General features: G+C 37.9%; 2 protein-coding genes, 1 long non-coding RNA gene and 1 other non-coding gene across 5 annotated transcripts; 1 reads left to right on the top strand and 3 right to left on the bottom strand.

The window, feature by feature from the left end:
• Positions 1–434: 434 nt before the first annotated feature.
• On the bottom strand, positions 435–2,170 carry LOC111811611. 2 transcript variants are annotated; one of them, XR_002817572.1, is made up of 3 exons: positions 1,484–2,170; positions 1,335–1,407; positions 435–644 (listed from the first exon to the last, which is right to left on the bottom strand). It is a non-coding gene; the product is annotated as an uncharacterized LOC111811611 (long non-coding RNA). The 2 variants fall into 2 exon arrangements; XR_002817573.1 differs by lacking the exon at positions 435–644 and having other exon boundaries at positions 750–1,407; positions 1,484–1,639; positions 1,845–2,170.
• Positions 2,171–3,556: 1,386 nt separating this feature from the next.
• LOC111811562 (allene oxide synthase 3-like) lies at positions 3,557–9,754 on the bottom strand. The gene is made up of 3 exons (XM_023698469.1): positions 9,323–9,754; positions 4,402–4,728; positions 3,557–4,296 (listed from the first exon to the last, which is right to left on the bottom strand). The coding sequence occupies exons 1-3, from the start codon at positions 9,733–9,735 to the stop codon at positions 3,597–3,599; spliced, it is 1,440 nt and encodes a 479-aa protein (XP_023554237.1). The 5' UTR covers positions 9,736–9,754; the 3' UTR covers positions 3,557–3,596.
• On the top strand, positions 5,437–5,572 carry LOC111776531. The gene has a single exon (XR_002812265.1). It is a non-coding gene; the product is annotated as a small nucleolar RNA Z247 (small nucleolar RNA).
• A 3,016-nt stretch (positions 9,755–12,770) lies between the features above and the next one.
• Positions 12,771–17,388, bottom strand: LOC111811189 (proteasome assembly chaperone 2). The gene is made up of 7 exons (XM_023697945.1): positions 17,250–17,388; positions 15,269–15,434; positions 15,055–15,113; positions 14,510–14,628; positions 13,984–14,221; positions 13,779–13,890; positions 12,771–13,162 (listed from the first exon to the last, which is right to left on the bottom strand). Exons 1-7 carry the CDS (start codon positions 17,307–17,309, stop codon positions 13,083–13,085), a joined length of 834 nt encoding a protein of 277 aa, XP_023553713.1. The 5' UTR covers positions 17,310–17,388; the 3' UTR covers positions 12,771–13,082.
• Positions 17,389–17,758: the final 370 nt, after the last annotated feature.

Genomic DNA, 17,758 nt, shown 5'->3' with positions numbered 1-17,758 from the left:
TATGAATATATTAATTAACACACCTAAACAAATATTGGGAGATAATTATTAAATTTATTAATTATGGAAGCTAAAATATTTCTCAAATTAAAAAATATTATTAGTTTAATAATAAAATAATGTTTAAATATAACGTGTTGTTTCGTGTTAATTAAACAATTAATCAAAATATTAAATAATTAAACACTAATTACATATTAAATTAAGAAGTGCCTATCCATTAGCGCTAAACCATGTGGGGATTAATTTTTAAAAAAGTTGGATTAATTAATTTCTTGATCTAATACAATAAATATTATATTTTTTTAAAAGTAGATTAAAATAAATTTCCTATAATAATTTTTTTTTTCTTATTTTTTAAAAATTAATCTCTCGGTAGCTGTAACACCCCGCTCATCGTCAACGCGATTCGCAGGAGTTACTACTGACCTCGATAATAAACTCCGACAACCAATGATAAATTTCAAAAAAAATATTTCCAAAAACATCAAGTAAAACATTTAAAACGAGTGCTATTTAAACTTAAAACAACCGAAGTAGATTCTCGACAACGAAACCATAATTACATAAACAGACCCAGACATGGATTCCCAGTAGTCTCTAGCCCGCTGGTCTCTTCCTCGGTTGGCCTGCATCATCTAAATCTGGAAAGAAAAGTTATAATAATTTTGATGAGTAATTAGATTACTCAGTAAGTAGCTAACTTATCATTCACGGGTTCATAACTAATCTTTCCAGGTGTTTTTAAGCTTTATTCATCACTGACTCCTAGTTCTCTTGTTAGGGTCATCTGTTCGTTAATGAGGTATCTCAGCTACCTCCAGCTAGGTTACTGACTCTCCTTCGATATGCTTATCTAGAATTTTCGGACTCGTATGTAAGACTCGCTCTCGGTCAAATACGGCCCGTCTACTAATTGCTCTGGCGGCCTGTTTATCTCATATACCAACGGTCAGGAGTACTCATGCTCCCTGACTTAGCACACAGCGCGTTGGCCAGGAACTCCGCGGGAATTAGTAGACTATCATACTCATATAAATAAGCCATAGCTCAACAACCAATAAGCATATCTAGAGTCATAACCTTTCCATTAACATGCATAACATACTCACAGTTACTGCATGCTTTCATACATGTATCATGTTCAACACATAGAACATTCTGACAATCATTTATATCATGCTTACATCACAGGCAAGCAGTCACAATATACAATAAACACTCAATATCATCAAAGCTCATCATAACATATTAAGCTCTTAATCAGGTAAACAACATACTCACATGTTGTAAAACAAGTTAAGAACTAGTTCAAAGGTCGATACGCTACTTACCTGGTTTCGAATCCCTTTCTCTCTTGATTGTACATTTAATAGGGTATTTCAACACAATTCCTTCCGATTAGACCTATATTTCACCATTTTCAAGGTAAGTATAGGTCAATCTAGGTAGAACAGGTCAAAACAAATCGAACGGGACAAACCGGGAACCCAAAATGATGCTTCACGCGCCCTCACGCGCCCTCACATCCTCGGTGTGTCTGTCCCACGCGCCAGGAGCACGCCCAGTCGCACACCCAGTCGCGGCCCCTCACGCGCCTGCGTGTAGTGCACGCGCTCCTTCTTCTTCCTTGCGTTTTCTGAAATTTTCCCATCTTTTCTATTAATACCTACTATATCCCGAAGCCATATCCTCCTTCTACGATTCGAATTTCATCCTGATTCCTTCTACAAATTTATAGATCTCCTTATTACGATTCTAACAAGCCCTATTTCATAACTCATTATACAATATGAACCAAGATATCGAGATTTAAAGGTTCGGTGATATGGGTTTTTCGTTACCTTCGAATCACCGTCCGATTCAGCTCGTGGCCGTATCCCCTTCCTCAATGATTCCTCAGCAACAACCCCTCTTCCTTTACCCTCGATTGATGTCCAATTTTAAGCAACCAAAACTCGAATTCTCAAAAATTTCCTCCTCTGTTTTCTGGGTTTTTCGCTAATCACTCTTCTTCGTTTTTCTTCCTTTTTAAAACCTAATCCAGGCCCTAATACGCTTCCATACCCTCTAACAATCCACTCATCCATCCCACGCCTCCAGCCTACGCGTCCGCCGCCCCTCATCCCCCTTTACAGCAGCTGCTTGACGCAGCTGCTTCGTTTCGATATTTTTTTTTTTTTTTTTTTTTTTTTTTTTTTTTTTTTTTTTTNATAATAATAATAATTATTATTATTATCATCATCATCACCAAACACACAACAAATAAATACATATTATCATTATTTTAGGTTGTTACAGTAGCAGACATTGTCCGTAACATAGACCCCTTAAATATTACTTTGGGGGTCCAACGTTCTCGCTAGCACAATGTCCGGTGTCTGGCTCTGATACCATTTATGATATGAACCAAGAGACATCAATCATACAATATAGTCCAATGAAGATGGAAAGAAAATATTATTGAAATTATCAAAAGATATTTAAGAAGAATGGAGTTTCATGTTATAAATTTTGGGTGGATTACGAGTAATTTAGAGTTATTGTATTTCATTAATGTATTTTAAGACTTTTTATTTACTCTACGTTACAATTAGAATTACAGTTACAACTCTTGGAATGTCTTTAATAGTTTCGTATGTTGTATTTGTAAGTAGAGTTAAAAAATACAGTAAAGGAAGCATTTGTTTGCAATTCTATGTAGTTTAGATTGCATGTAGAATCATTCAAGTTCGACATGATCAATCTTGCTTATGGAGTGATTCGAATATCAATCAAGTGTTCTTGCATTTAGATATTTGATCAACAAGAATCATTCAAGCTAGACATGATCGATCTTGCTTGTGGAGTGATTCGACTCGAACAATGTTCTTGCATTGAGATATTCGATCAACAAGGTAATCCGAATCTTACTCCCCTTGTAGTGATTTCCACGTATCAATTTATAACAACCCAAGCCCACAATTAAAGGATATTGTCGGCTTTGACTCATTACGTATCGCCGTCAACCTCACGGTTTTAAGACGCGTCTACTAGGGAGAGGTTTCCACACCCTTATAAGCAATGTTTTGTTTCCTTCCCCTCGGATCTCTCATGAACAAAAGGAATATGTGTTAGCTTGTTACTATAATTTTTTCAGTTGTCCTATCCTTCACTATTGAGTTATCGACTACCACCGACCACCATCACCACTACTTATCATGGCATCGAGCGCCATTTTCTTGCTAAACCGTCGTAGACCCTGGAGAACGAGAGGCGGAAGAAAGAAGACGTACAAAAAAAATATTTGTTAAAATATTATTTCATTTTAGTTTTTATATTTTAACTGTCCTTTGAATTTGTGATGCTCGAGTAAACGAGAGGTACATGAATGAATTGAGATACATTCGAACGAGAGCTTATCATAATCTAAACCAATTTTATTAAATTAAAATAATAATAAATAAATAGAAGAAGATGAAGATAAACTTAAACTTTACTTATTTATTATAAAAATTAAACCAAACAAAAGCAAAGTTTATAAAATAATAATTAAAATTTCAATACAATCCAGTGCGCTCAGGTACACAGAAACCCGGTGCAATCGTTGACGGCGATTAGGCTTTGGTCAACGATTTCACCTTAACGGACCAACCCAACGACGACTGAGTTCCCTCGACGGCGAACGTGTCGTAACGGAGGAAAAGCTCCGCCAAAACTACTCTGGACACCAGCACCACCAGATCCCTCGCCGGACACTGCTTATTCTCCGTCGTGGGCTCCTCCGTCTCCCGGCCATTTGACCAGTAAACATACTTCAAAAGCTTCTCCCCTTCCTCTCCGACGAACCTGTCGCCGATAAACTCCTCCGGCTTCTCAAACACCTTCGGATCTCTAGTGGCGATCGGCTGATACCCAAAAATCATCTCCCCTTTCTTGATCTCGAAAGCCGAATCATGGCTCTCGATTATAATGTCCTGTTTCGCCTTCGCGTACTGGTACGGCACCGGCGGGTCGATTCTCAGAACCTCGTACACGACGGATTTCAGTAAACTCATGTTCTCTATGGCGGTGAATGTTAGTCCTCTGTTTTCCTTCACGGCGGCTCTAATTTCGCCGGCGAGTTTCCGGTGAAGCTCCTTACCGGCGGATCCGACCCAGTTTAGTATAATTGGTAACAACACTTTCATTCCGGCGTATGCGTTGAATCCGGCCAAGAACACTAAATTGTGACATGCTTTCTCTCTGTTTATCCCCTGTTTTTCGGCTTCGTTTAGAAATGTCTCCGACGAGTCGTAAAATGCATCGTAAAGCTTCCTGTAAAAGAAACCCATTTTCTGATCTCGATTTTGGATGATTTCTAGTAATATAAAGCTAAGAAATAGTGTTCTTATTTCATTGATTTTGCTCTGTTTTTGTTACCTGTAAGCGTTCTTGACGAGCGCGAATGGCAGAGGGAAGGTATGGATGATGAGATCTTCAAAGCAGCTGAGGAATTTGGGCAAACCCAGAGTGGCTAATGGAGCGAGCTGCATAATAAGCCATCGATCAACCAAACTGTGTCCATCGGAGCCGAGTTTCTCATCGGGTTTTCCATCGGAGAGCAACCGGAAAATGAAGTCAAACGACGCCGCATCGGAAACAGAGTTGAAATCTGCAGCGTTATTCTTTTCCAATTCCTTTTCCAGCTTACTAAACATCTCCGACACAGAGTTTCGAAACAGAGGGATGAATTTGTCGTGACGAGAGTGTTAGAATTGGTCAATCCATTAGAATAGCTTGAAGTTAGTCATGCCATAAGAATAGGCTTACTTCGTTAGTTTCCTATGAAATCGGATCTATTAGTTAATCTTTTGCCAATATAAATAGAATATGTCCTCAATAGTGTGAGGTACAGTTTTGCATAAACTTGATATGGTATCAGAGCCGAAATAAGATCCACGAGATCCATAGCCTCTGCTGTTAGACATGTCAATCCCAAACAACACAATGTCTTCTCCGTCGATCAGTCAGGTGATTAGTGTTAAGCTTACACAAGAAAATTATCTACTGTGGTCTACCCAAATCCTTCCCTACTTGCGTAGCCAAAACCTTGTTGGTTTTGTGGATGGATCCATGCCTGCACCAAGCCAGACGATCGCCGTTGAACCAAGTGAAGAAACAGGGAATCGCAAAATTATCATCAACCCTGAGTTCACAGTCTGGTACCCCCAGGACCAGCTGGTACTCAGCCTCATCAACTCATCAGTCACTGAGGAGGTTCTCAGCACGATGGTTGGAATCACCACTGCACGAGAAGCCTGGATTACGCTGGAGCGACAATTTGCTTCCACATCTCGAGCAAGAGCAATGCAGATCCGTATGGAACTCTCTACTATCCAGAAAAAGGACATGACAATTGCTGACTACTTTCGTAAAGTAAAACATCTTGGTGATACACTTGCTGCCATTGGCAAGCGAATAGAGGATGAAGAACTCATCGCCTACATGCTGCAAGGACTTGGTCCAGATTATGATCCTCTAGTCACAAGCATTACAACCAGAACAGATGTATACACTGTCAGCGACGTGTATGCTCACATGCTGAGCTATGAGATGCGGCACTTGCGTAAGGGTACATTTGAGCAACTTTCATCTGCTAACAATGTCAATAGGATATCCATTCGTGGAGGTGCCAATGGAGGTCGAGGTAGTCGCGGTCGTAGTCGTCAGTTAAATAGTGGTCATGGACAATCAAGGCGTACTGTGAACAATCCTGGACGTCAACCATCAAAGACACAAAGCAGCTCAGGCATTGTCTGTCAGATTTGTGGTAAGCCCAATCACGATGCTTTGCAATGCTGGCACAGATTTGATCAGGCATATCAAGCCGAAAATAATCTCAAACAAGCAGCTTTGGCAACAAGTGGATACACTAGTGACACAAACTGGTATGTTGACACTGGAGCCACAGATCATATCACCAATGACCTAGAGAGGCTTACCACCAGAGAACGCTACACTGGCACCGACCAAATTCAGGTTGCAAATGGCGCAGGTTTGTCTATCTCTCATATTGGGAATTCATTAATTTCTGGTTCATCTCTTGTTCTGAAACATATCCTATATGTTCCTAAAATCAATAAGCACCTAATTTCAGTACAAAGACTAGCATCTGATAATAATGCTGTTGTAGAATTTCACCCAAACTATTTTTTGGTTAAGGACCGAGTCACGAAGAAACTCCTGCTCCACGGTAGATGTAAGAATGGCCTATACGTTCTACCGCATAATTTCAGTCAAGCCTTGCTGACAGCCAAACTTTCGAAAGAACAATGGCACAGAAGGCTAGGGCACCCTGCATCTCCAATTACCATTAGAATTCTACAAGATAATAATTTAGCTATAGATACTAATATTCCCTCTTCCTCAATTTGTAATGCTTGTCAATTAGGGAAAGCACATCAATTGCCATTTGGTTCTTCTCAGCATGTATCTACAGCACCCCTTCAATTAATTCACACTGATGTATGGGGTCCATCCATTGCGTCAGTAAATAATTCCAAATATTATGTTTCCTTTGTTGATGATTTTAGTCGTTATGTTTGGATTTACTTTCTGAGATGCAAATCTGATGTTGAGTCTGTGTTCCTTCAATTTCAAAAACATGTTGAAACTATGCTAAATACCAAAATTCGCTCCGTCCAATCAGATTGGGGGGGTGAATACCATCGGTTACACAATTATTTCAAATCCACAGGCATTGAACATCATATCTCCTGTCCTCACACACACCAGCAGAATGGGTTAGTCGAAAGAAAACACAGACACATTGTAGAAACTGGCCTTGCTTTACTCGCTCAAGCCAACATGCCTCTATCCTACTGGGATGAAGCTTTCAACACAGCTTGCTTTCTTATAAATAGAATGCCCAGCCGAACCATACAACAAGACACACCACTTCATAAATTGTTTGGTAAAAGTCCAGACTACTCCATGCTTAGGGTGTTTGGCTGTGCTTGCTGGCCTAATTTAAGGCCTTACAACAACAAGAAACTGAGTTTCAGAACTACTAGATGTATATTCTTGGGTTATAGTTCTTCTCATAAGGGATATAAATGCTTAAATAGAAGTACAGGACGTATTTACATCTCTAGAGACGTGGTTTTCGATGAAAATATTTTTCCTTTTGAAGAATCTAAGCCACCAAACAAAACCACAAATCCACATCATCCTGTTCTACTTCCAGCCTTAGCCAAACTTGCTAGTTTTTACACTGAAAATGCTCTTACAGATATTGAACCAGTTGTTAGTAATTCCCATATGAATGATGGTCAAACTGATAATATTGCTAGTGACAACTTGTCTGGTGTCAGCTTATCTTCTGCAGATAATACAAGAAGTTCAGAGGAAATTGCAGAATATGAAGCTGAGAGCAGTTCGATCAATGCTCAAAACCAAACTCATGAACATGTGTCTGATCAACCAACTGAAGCAGCTAGTCAACATCCAATGCGAACAAGGTTGAGAAATAACATTGTACAAGCTAAACAATTCACTGATGGAACTATCAGATATTCAGAAACCTCAAGAAAATTCGCAAGCGCTGTAACTATCACAACTCCGATCATAGAGACTGCTACTGAACCTCGAAACCTGCAGGAAGCCATGCAACATCCAAGATGGAGAGGAGCAATGAATGATGAGCTCTCAGCGCTAAAACGAAATGCCACTTGGGATCTAGTTCCACCCAAACCTGGAATAAATCTCATTGATAGTAAATGGGTGTATAAAGTGAAAAGAAAAGCAGATGGGTCAGTTGAAAGATTAAAAGCAAGATTAGTTGCCAAAGGATTCAAGCAAAGATTTGGTGTTGATTACACTGATACTTTTAGCCCTGTGATCAAACCGTCAACAATCAGGGTCATTCTTTCGCTAGCAGTAACCAAGGGCTGGAATATGAGACAAGTTGATATCCAAAATGCATTTTTGCATGGAATTCTGAAAGAGGAAGTGTACATGCGACAACCACCAGGATTTCAAGACTCAGCCAAACCAAAGAATTACATATGCAAGCTCAAGAAAGCCCTTTATGGCCTGAAACAAGCCCCAAAAGCTTGGCATTCAAGGTTGACTGGAAAACTTATTGAGTTAGGCTTCAAGGCTTCAGTAGCTGATTCATCTCTTTTTATTCTCAAAAACAGAGAGATAACTATCTATATGCTCATCTATGTTGATGATATAATTATTGTGAGCTCCTCTGATCAAGCAACCGAAAGGTTGATTCAGAAATTGAAAATAGATTTTGCAGTAAAAGATTTGGGTGGTCTTGAGTATTTTCTGGGTATTGAAGTCAAGAAAACACGAGATGGTATCATACTGTCACAGAGACGATATGCCTTAGATTTGTTGAAAAGAGTAAACATGGAAAAATGCAAACCTATGTCTACACCAATGGGTTCTGCTGAAAAATTATTCAGAGAACAAGGAATACCCTTATCAGCTGAAGAACAATTCAAATACAGAAGTACAGTGGGAGCACTACAATATTTGACAATGACTAGGCCTGATTTGGCATTTGCTGTCAATAAAGTGTGTCAATATCTTCATACACCTACTGATGCTCATTGGGGTGCTGTGAAGAGAATTCTTCGTTATGTTAAAGGCACACTAGCATTAGGAGTGAAAATTCAGAAATCAACCATGATGTTGTCGGGGTTTTCTGATGCTGATTGGGCTGGTTGTCCCGATGATCGACGTTCAACTAGCGGCTTTGCTGTATTTCTTGGAGCAAATCTAATCTCATGGAGTTCCAGAAAACAGGCTACAGTGTCAAGATCAAGCACCGAAGCAGAATACAAGGCCATTGCGAATCTTACTGCAGAAATGATTTGGATCAAGTCATTACTGAAGGAACTGGGCGTGTATCAATCAAAGGCTCCTCGCCTCTGGTGTGACAACCTCGGAGCTACATATTTAACTTCAAATCCAGTATTTCATGCTAGAACGAAACATATTGAAGTTGATTTTCATTTTGTTCGAGAACAAGTAGCACGTAAAGCAATGGAAGTTCGGTTCATTTCATCAAGTGATCAAGTAGCTGATATCCTGACAAAACCACTGTCTAAAACTCCTTTTACTACACATTGTAACAATCTCAACATGTACAAGACTTGTTGGGATTGAAGGGGACTGTTAGAATTGGTCAATCCATTAGAATAGCTTGAAGTTAGTCATGCCATAAGAATAGGCTTACTTCGTTAGTTTCCTATGAAATCGGATCTATTAGTTAATCTTTTGCCAATATAAATAGAATATGTCCTCAATAGTGTGAGGTACAGTTTTGCATAAACTTGATAGAGAGGCGAGGAATTTAAGGAAGTGACGTTTGAGAACAGAGTGCTCTGTTTCCGACGGGTCTAAAAAAGCGCAGGTGCGAATTCCGCCGGTGAAGGAGACGGAGGGCATGTAAGTTCCGTCGAGAACATTCCGTTTCTCAACCTTAGTAGTGTCGAAAAGGATCGGAAAGCTCCGGGCGTCGAGGAGGACGACGACTCTGGAATCGGAGGAGATGAAGGGGCCCGGCGGCATGTTGGTTCGGAACACGGTGGAGCCGTATTGGGCCATTCGAGATCGGAAGAACTTTTCTCTCCCCTGAAAGTAGAAGTAATCATAGCGAGATTTGATGGGTCCAAAGAAGGGGAGGCCATAGCCGCCGGGGATGGGTTTCAGAGACAGGGGAGCCGGTGGATGCTCTGAGGAAGAAGATGAAGTCATTCTTTTTAGTTAAAGGGAAAGCTTGGAGTGGAAAGTTGAGGGCTTGAATGGATGAAGCATGTTTAAATATTTTTAATTTTTATTTTATTTATTTCAGATAATTATCGATTGAATTATTACGTTCATACCGAAATAATCTCATTTTAAATTTTTTATTTTAGTTCTCGAGCTTTTGATATCGACCATTTTTTAAAAAGTTTAGGGACTAAAACGATATATTTTGAAAGTTTAGGGATCATAATGAAATAATGAAACTTTCTCGATTACTTCAGAATCACTTAAAGTGATTTTGGTAACCGTAAGAATAATTTTAATTCAACTCGCTCTTTTATCTTTATAAAAAAAAGATTTAAAAATTTTAACGGTCAATATATGGATGAAAATTGTCTATCAACACCTCGTAAATTATCTTCAAATTTTTTTAACGATACTTTATAAAATTCATGAATATTTTTTTAAAATATGGTACTAAGGCGACATGGGGAGTGCATTTGTTGTTGAACAAGCCACCGACATAAAATGTCAAGAGTGTACTTAACGTGTCATAACTTTATATGAATATCATTCGTGTTTGAATTGAATTGTTTTACAATGTTCCGAGATTCAAATAAGGATAAATTATATCGTGGACTAGGTTTACAATGTTCCAACATTTAGCACGTTAAAATAATTAGGGTCAATTTTCGTTGCTTGGACGGGTCGTTGAGTTAAGGTTAGAGGGAGAATGAATTTTATTGGTTGAAAATTAAACTTCTTTCTTTTCTTATTTTTTTCAATTACCAAATGATTTTCTCGTTCACGCTCTCTCTCACTCTCGGCTTCGGCAAAAAGGATAATCCCATCGTCGTGGATCAATTTCAAAAGTTTCAGTGAGTAACGAGAACCCTTACAAGGGATGTTTCATTCCTCTCTCCAACCGATGTGGGATCTCATAATCCACCCCCTTGGATGCCCAGTGTCCTTGCTGACACATCACCCGATGTCTGGTTCTAATATCATTTGTAACAGTCCAAGTACACCGCTAGCATATATTGTCCGATTTAGTCCATTATGTATTGCCGTTAGCTTCACAGTTTTAAAACGCGTCTGTTAAAGTGAGGTTTCCACATCCTTATAAGGAATGTTTCGTTCCCCTCTCCAACCGATGTGGGATCTCATAATCCATCCCCTTGGAGGCCCAGTGTCCTCGCTAGAACACCGCCCGATGTCTAGCACTAATACCATTTGTAACAGTCCAAGCACACCGTTAACATATATTATCTACTTTAGCCCGTTATGCATCGTCGTTACATTCACAGTCTTAAAACACATATGTTAGGGAGAGGTTTCCACACCCTTATAAGAAATATTTCGTTCCCCTCTTCAACCGATATGAAATCTCACAGTAAAATTCTATTTGATAACTCAACTCAATCTATACAAACTAGGATGGATTGATCAAATTCTTTGATTTACGAGTTCTTTAAACACACCCGAACAAGCTTTCCTCTGCATTGCCTATGACATGACCACGTTACGTATATAAAATTGTCCCACAAACTAACACGGGTTTTTTCTAGCATGTTTTGTTTTCACTCAACATAGAATTTGTCTGGGCCAAACAAATTACGTTTTGATCTTCAATATTACTTTCACTCGAATATGGTATTGGTTCATTGATATACTCATTTACTCGAGCATCACATAACATACTTATCCTCTCAACACTGTCTTACCAATAATTATAAGACTATTGTTATAGATGTTGTAGCGGTTTTTAGCCGTTGCATTAGGCTAAGAAAATCATTACTAAAAATCCATTTTATCGAAAGATTTAAATAATTTATAATTACCATTGAAATATGTTCAAATTAACTGATTTTGAAGATTACGAGTGACATAAATCATAAATGTATGTCCAAATTAAATTCATTTACAGATAAGAAGAAACGTTAAATATGATATTTTTTTTTAAATAATGAAACAAAATTAATTTAAAGTAAAGATTTTGATTAAGATTATCATATTAATAAACATTTTTTATTTTTATATTTTTATATTTTTGGGAGAAAAGTCACATTTACAATTATTCCTAATTATTATTATTTTTTGTAATATTAGGCCAAATAATAATTATTATTTTGCAGCAGGCCCAAGGAGATTATAATAAGAAATGCAAAGGATTTTTTAAATATTGAAAATGGCACGTTTGAAAGTGAAATTATAATATTATATGTTTAATAAATAAATAAATTATAATACTGTTTTCAAAAGGCAATAAAGATTTCCAAATCCAAAACTATCAATTTTAAAAACCAAATAATGTAATTTTCTACATTTTTAATTTCTTAATGAATATTATATTTTTGCTTTTTAATATATAGTTTAAATCACATTTGACTTTATTGTGGCAATTTGTATTTAAACTTAACAAAAGAAATAAAATAATAGTAATAATCACCGAACTAATACTTTCTATTCTCTGATAATAAGGTAATAGCTCTTTTCCTAAAGCGTTTGTTCCATTTTTTTAGTCGGCCGGGAGTTTGGAATCAGCAGGAGAGAAAGAGAAGAAGTTCGTGCAGCCTCTTGGAGTGTTTGTTGTGCTAAGGGTTGTATTCCCCAGAAGCACGTCAGTCGTGTAGGACGATTGGACCAAGTCGAGTAAAAAAAGAGGGTGTTCCGTTGGCGGGAAGAAAGGAGACATTGGAAAGACTAGACCATACTAAAATGATTCCCGATATAGCTCTAAACTCTAAAAACAACCCGAGAATTTCGTTGCTCAACTTGTGAGCACCCTTGGTCATTAAATTGATAGGACAAAAAAATTTATACATGAATGAATCTAAAAGGTTCTTGAAAAAGAAATAAAGACAGTTTTTAATAAGTACCTAAAATTTCAAGTTCTTGAACTTCAATCGTGGATCTAACATGTCCTTACCATTTCTAACATACTATTCCCGTCTTCAGTCCTATTTAGCTAACGAAAAGAAATTTCTCCCTGCTCCCTCCCCAATTCCCGATAGGTTACATGAACATTTCGCACAGAAAGAGTCAAAGAAGTTGGATCGATAACAAGTTTAGAAGTACATATATTTGTAACAATTAAGTGGCTAAGAAAGTACAGATTTCATCAATATTTTATCTAAAATACGTTTAGAACTGCAATTAGTGTATGAATATACGACTCCAAGACAGAAAATTTCTGATTTCAAATGGATTGAAGTAGAACAGTTAACCAAAAAGGGAGAAGCATTCACCTGTTATGGTTGAGAGGTCCTTTCATTTCTTCTTTACAGATCAATTTCTTCAACTGGCACTTGTGATTCATTCTCATAGCACTTTTGATTCATTCTTCCCATCCTTGTCTAGAAGATGGACAGATCTGGCGGTGGTCCATAAACAGACTTCCAAGAAAACGGGACTTGCCATTGAATGCCTTCGCCACCTGAATAGAAAATCAGAAGAGATGTAGTTAAGATTCCACAAAACCCTTCTTGTTATGTTTGAAACACAGAAACAAAGCTTCCAGAAAGCACGCTGTTTAGGAAAGTATGTTCAAAAGGGATAAAGAGAGATAACAAGGAATACTTCACAAATCACTTTTTTTAACTCAACAACATCTGTGTTAGGGTAATTCGAACGTCTGACCTCTTTGCCAAGAGTTTATGTCTAAACTATTTGAGCTATAACCGGTTGATCAGTGCAAACCATAGTTTTCAAAATTACAAAATGATTACGTATAATGTAATAAGCGGGTAGAAAGTTAATGCCACCACATCAGTTATGTTGGAAAGAAAACACAAGAGATGGACCTTAATGATATGTATATAATAGCTCAAGCCCACCGCTAGCAGATATTGTCCGTTTTGGCCAGTTACGTACTGTCGTCAGTCTCACAGTTTTAAAACATGTCTGCTAGGGATAGGTTTCTACACCCTTATAAAGGGTGTTTTGTTCTTCTCCCCAACCGATGTGAGATCTCACAATATATGTAAAGATGACTCGTGCCGACTAATGATATATCAGTTTTAAAAACAAGGCAGGTGAAGCCATGAGATTACCAGGACTCAGACCCAGAAGTTTGCCTGTTGCCTCAGCCAAATTGAAAGCATCAGGTATGTTGTCTCCTTCTGAACAATAACAAAATAAGCAGGTGACCTTCACACCTTTGGCCTTGACACCACAACAAACATAACTGGCATTAGAAAATTTTGAAGAAATATTTCATGTCTAACGTCTGATGATGATGTTGTTTCAAGGTTGTACCTTCAAAAAAGTGAAGAGAGAGGCAAATGGTAGACTTGGGAGGTAGTCTCCCTCCTCCAACTCCTCATCAAAAGGCAGGTCATCCTCCGGGGTAGCCTTGGCTTCAGTTAACGTGCTAAGATATTGCCATTGTCGCTGCTGTGGGTCGTATTCCTGCAGCCTTCTCCATCCCATTTGTTCACACTTGTCATCGGTTCCGTCATCATTAGTGCTAGAAAGATAATGAATCTGCGAGCCACTGATATGCATCAAAAGGCCAAATTAATAACCATGGAACGACAGCTAATTGGTCAAGCTTGTTGTATGCAAAGAACAAGCAAAGAAATTCAAGTATTTTACAAGTAACTTCGGGAAGATAATAGTTTTGGCAAACCATCCATCCGAACTAATTTATAGCCCTATAAGACAAGGCTTAGATATTTATGGTGGGAGTTGCTTCAGTTCTTGAAATAATCGCTTCATTGCCTTATGTGACTAAATAAGATTCTGCGACTGGAAATGTTAAAAGAGGTACCAAATAAAATACCTTGACGTATCAATTTGTTGCCACCTTCCAAAATCTAAGCTAGAAAGCAGAACAACATGCATCTTCCCATAAGTGGCAATAAAATCAGCCAAGTTCTTTGCAAAATCGACCATTTTCCCCTGCTTGAACAAATCAGAATTTGATTTAAAAATACTAATTATTGATGCCATCAAAGCAAAGAAAAGAAGTTCACAAACTGAAGAGCAGTATTATCATCTCCTCGAGATAACAAAAAAGGGATAACACTAGACTAGTTTATCTCACTTGCTATGTTCACTCTCTGAAGTCTTAATTGGCCTGGCGATACTGGAACCGCCTTCTAAAGGTAAATTTATACTTTGAGATGATACAAACATTACTCAAGATACAGTACAATACTTATTTTATGAATTTCTGCAGAAATTAACCAGAAGGAACTAGATACCTCTTTATAAGTTCAGGCATTATATACTTTTTACACACAATTGGTGAAAAGAACGAGTAAGCAAAAGTACATGGCCAATTGTGATAAAATATGTAAATACGACTGGGGTGTTGAAACTTGCCTTGATAACAGGTGACCTTTGCTGGACAAGGGTCAATGCATTAGATGTTGATTCATAAACTGAAAACCAATTTAACATGAAAAAAAAGTTAATGCATAAACTCGAGTTACCAGAAGACAGAAGAAATCGATATGACAAAGCTAGTGTTTATATTACAAATTTCAATACCACTTCAAGAAATTTTTAAAATAAATTACTACCAAGCAAGACAGACCTTCAAGAGGGAGGGCAAGCTCCCCATGGGGAAATGGCTCATAAGCATTATTACCAATACAAGGCAGAACAAAAGGGTCATCCAAATAACCAATTCTTGTTGCCTTCATTGTGGAAACCAACAGATCCACTGCTAACTGCCCCACATTCCCAATTGACAATGCTGGCTGAATGAATCAATAACCAAAATAAATTACACAATTAGTTTAAAAACAAAACGATAGCCACTTTCTCAAATTTAGAAAATACATTGAACGAGCAAGCACAACATGTTTTAACGAAACTCAAATTCAAAGAATTTCGAATTCAAAGAGTCATTGGTATATTGACTCAAAAGTTTGATTATTTATAAGTTATGATGAATATTCTGGTGGCATTGCCACAAATTTACATAAAAAACTTGACTAGAAATGTATTGCGACGAGGTCCACTAGGCCATAAGGAAGCACTTTATTCATATTGGTGGAGTTAGGTGGAATAGAGGTCATCGTCAAGACTCTCTTGGTGGAAGTTCCCTAACAAAGAAAACACTCAAATACAAAGATGGTTAAACTAACACTAAAAAAAATTCTGTAAACTCCCAAATGAGTTACAAAGATAGATTGTTAAAGGGGAGTTGGGAGTTGAGCATTGCCAACATTATAAAGATACAGTTTCCAACATCAACCTTGTTAGCACCACGATGGGGGAAGCTTGAGTGTTAAGGAATGCCCACTACCCAGTTTTTTTCTTTATGAATTGAGGAGACAGCTGGGTCCATAACATACAAACAATCTGTAGTGTGCACGACTTAAAATGGGTAAAATAGGCATAAATATAATGATTCCGAGGCTGATCGTTAAGATAAACGTGATCGTAGTAGAATAGTACTGGCTGCCCTAGTTTTCTACAAATCTAACATTTCTTTGAGTTTCTGTTTCCTGGAGAATGTTCAACTGTGCTTCTATTTTCTGGAGAATGTTCAATTGAACTTTCTGGACCTTTATATTAGAAAGCTCATCAATTTGGTTCCAGCAAGCTGCAACTTAACTCCAAATTTTTATTCTCCAATCCAAATGAATAACTTATATGTGGGCTACTTATGCATCCAAAAAATTGCTTGTCAAAACTTTCAAGATATCTTAGATGGCCTGTAGTAGTAAAAGTTTCACCAATTGCCTCCAATTCATTTGCTATGTCATTGCTTCTGCCTAGATATGCTAGGCATGCTGCCCTTCGAGAACTGTGTAGCTGTTCCTTAGCTCAATAGTTGAAAGGTGGTATAGTTAATTCTTATTCTCTCAACAAATCATCCATATTTCAGTTCCAGTCGAAAATCCACAATACTGAAATGGCACCTTCTGTACATGCCATCATCTATTAGGCCTCCAATTGTAAATGATTATGCAAGATAAGGCAAAAAAGGAAATTGGTTTTGTTAGTAGCTAGCTACCTAGGCGAGGAAATAAATGCTGGCTACGAGGTCCTGTATATAAACCATACACATGATACTCATCATTGCTCAGGCTGTTCTTCAGAATCAGCTCGAGTGAGTTCTGTTTATCACATTTTTCAAGACCATGACATGATTATTCCAGACCATATAAGTCTTCTGGTCAAGTTTGACAGGAAAGGGCTGGGCTAAAGGGATGGTAGGACCAAATTACATGAACAAATGCCCTTCCATGAATGGGCAATGCCTGCAAGTAACAACTTATTGTAGAAACACAACAAAATTTCTCGTCGTGTTAAGAGGAATACAAACTAAAAAACTCATCAAATCACAACAGTGGCAGATGATTAACTATTTGTCTTAACACAATCAACCATGAACAATCAATAGCTAGCCGAATTAGATTTCCATTTTCCTTCCTATTTTCTAGGAATTTCATAAACATTCAAACCACTCGAAGCTAATGCGATGCAAAAATCTTCTGCTAGATTGATTAATGGATAGAAAGGCAAAACGATGAAAAGAAGAAGAAGCTCAGAAAAGAACGAACCAGAATCAGAGTGGAGCTCTTGCCATGAACTTGCTTTCCTTCTTCGAGAAAAAATTCCATTGTCGTAGAAAAAACCACGAAATCCGGCGGGACAAACACTCTTAATTTTGAGAATTTCACAGTGCTCCGTCGTGGAGGTTTTCTTGAGCTTGAAGAAGAAGAAACTGAAAGTGGACTTTGGGCCTCTAATCTCCTGATTCCCAGCCCATTTAGAGTTAGAGGGCTCGTTGGGCTAAAACTTGTGGCCCAATTCGTTGGGCTAAAACTGAAAGTGGACTTTGGTCCGTGGGAATAGTCTTCACTCTTAGAAGCGAGAAGTAAGGAACGTGACCCTGTGACGAGGGAATGTCAGGGCCATCAAGTGCCGAGTCCAGAATTTGGATCCTAGACATCGGTCGTTACAATTTTTTAAGAGTTTAAGAAACAATAAGTGATGGTTTTGAAGTGCACAAACAACTCGTGTCGGTCTATGGAAATAGTCTTCACTATTAGAAATGAGGAGTAAGTAA

This window comes from Cucurbita pepo, chromosome LG15, assembly GCF_002806865.2.
Source record: "Cucurbita pepo subsp. pepo cultivar mu-cu-16 chromosome LG15, ASM280686v2, whole genome shotgun sequence".
NCBI classification, from domain to species: Eukaryota; Viridiplantae; Streptophyta; class Magnoliopsida; order Cucurbitales; family Cucurbitaceae; genus Cucurbita; species Cucurbita pepo.
The sequence above is the reverse complement of the archived record's forward strand: the minus strand, read 5'-3'. Positions and strand labels throughout refer to the sequence as shown.

What these genes read in the sequence shown, in the direction of transcription:
- LOC111811562 (XM_023698469.1), bottom strand. Translation starts at nt 9,735, where the DNA reads ATGACTTCATCTTCTTCCTCAGAGCATCCACCGGCTCCCCTGTCTCTG. An exon ending in CACTTCCTTAAATTCCTCGC is followed by an intron (nt 4,729 to 9,322) that starts CTCTCTATCAAG and finishes CCAATTCTAACA; the next exon opens with CTCTCGTCACGACAAATTCA. An exon ending in CTCGTCAAGAACGCTTACAG is followed by an intron (nt 4,297 to 4,401) that starts GTAACAAAAACA and finishes TTTCTTTTACAG; the next exon opens with GAAGCTTTACGATGCATTTT.
- LOC111811189 (XM_023697945.1), bottom strand. Translation starts at nt 17,309, where the DNA reads ATGGAATTTTTTCTCGAAGAAGGAAAGCAAGTTCATGGCAAGAGCTCC. An exon ending in AAAGGTCACCTGTTATCAAG is followed by an intron (nt 14,629 to 15,054) that starts GCAAGTTTCAAC and finishes TTGTTCAAGCAG; the next exon opens with GGGAAAATGGTCGATTTTGC. An exon ending in CTCTCTTCACTTTTTTGAAG is followed by an intron (nt 13,891 to 13,983) that starts GTACAACCTTGA and finishes TGTGGTGTCAAG; the next exon opens with GCCAAAGGTGTGAAGGTCAC.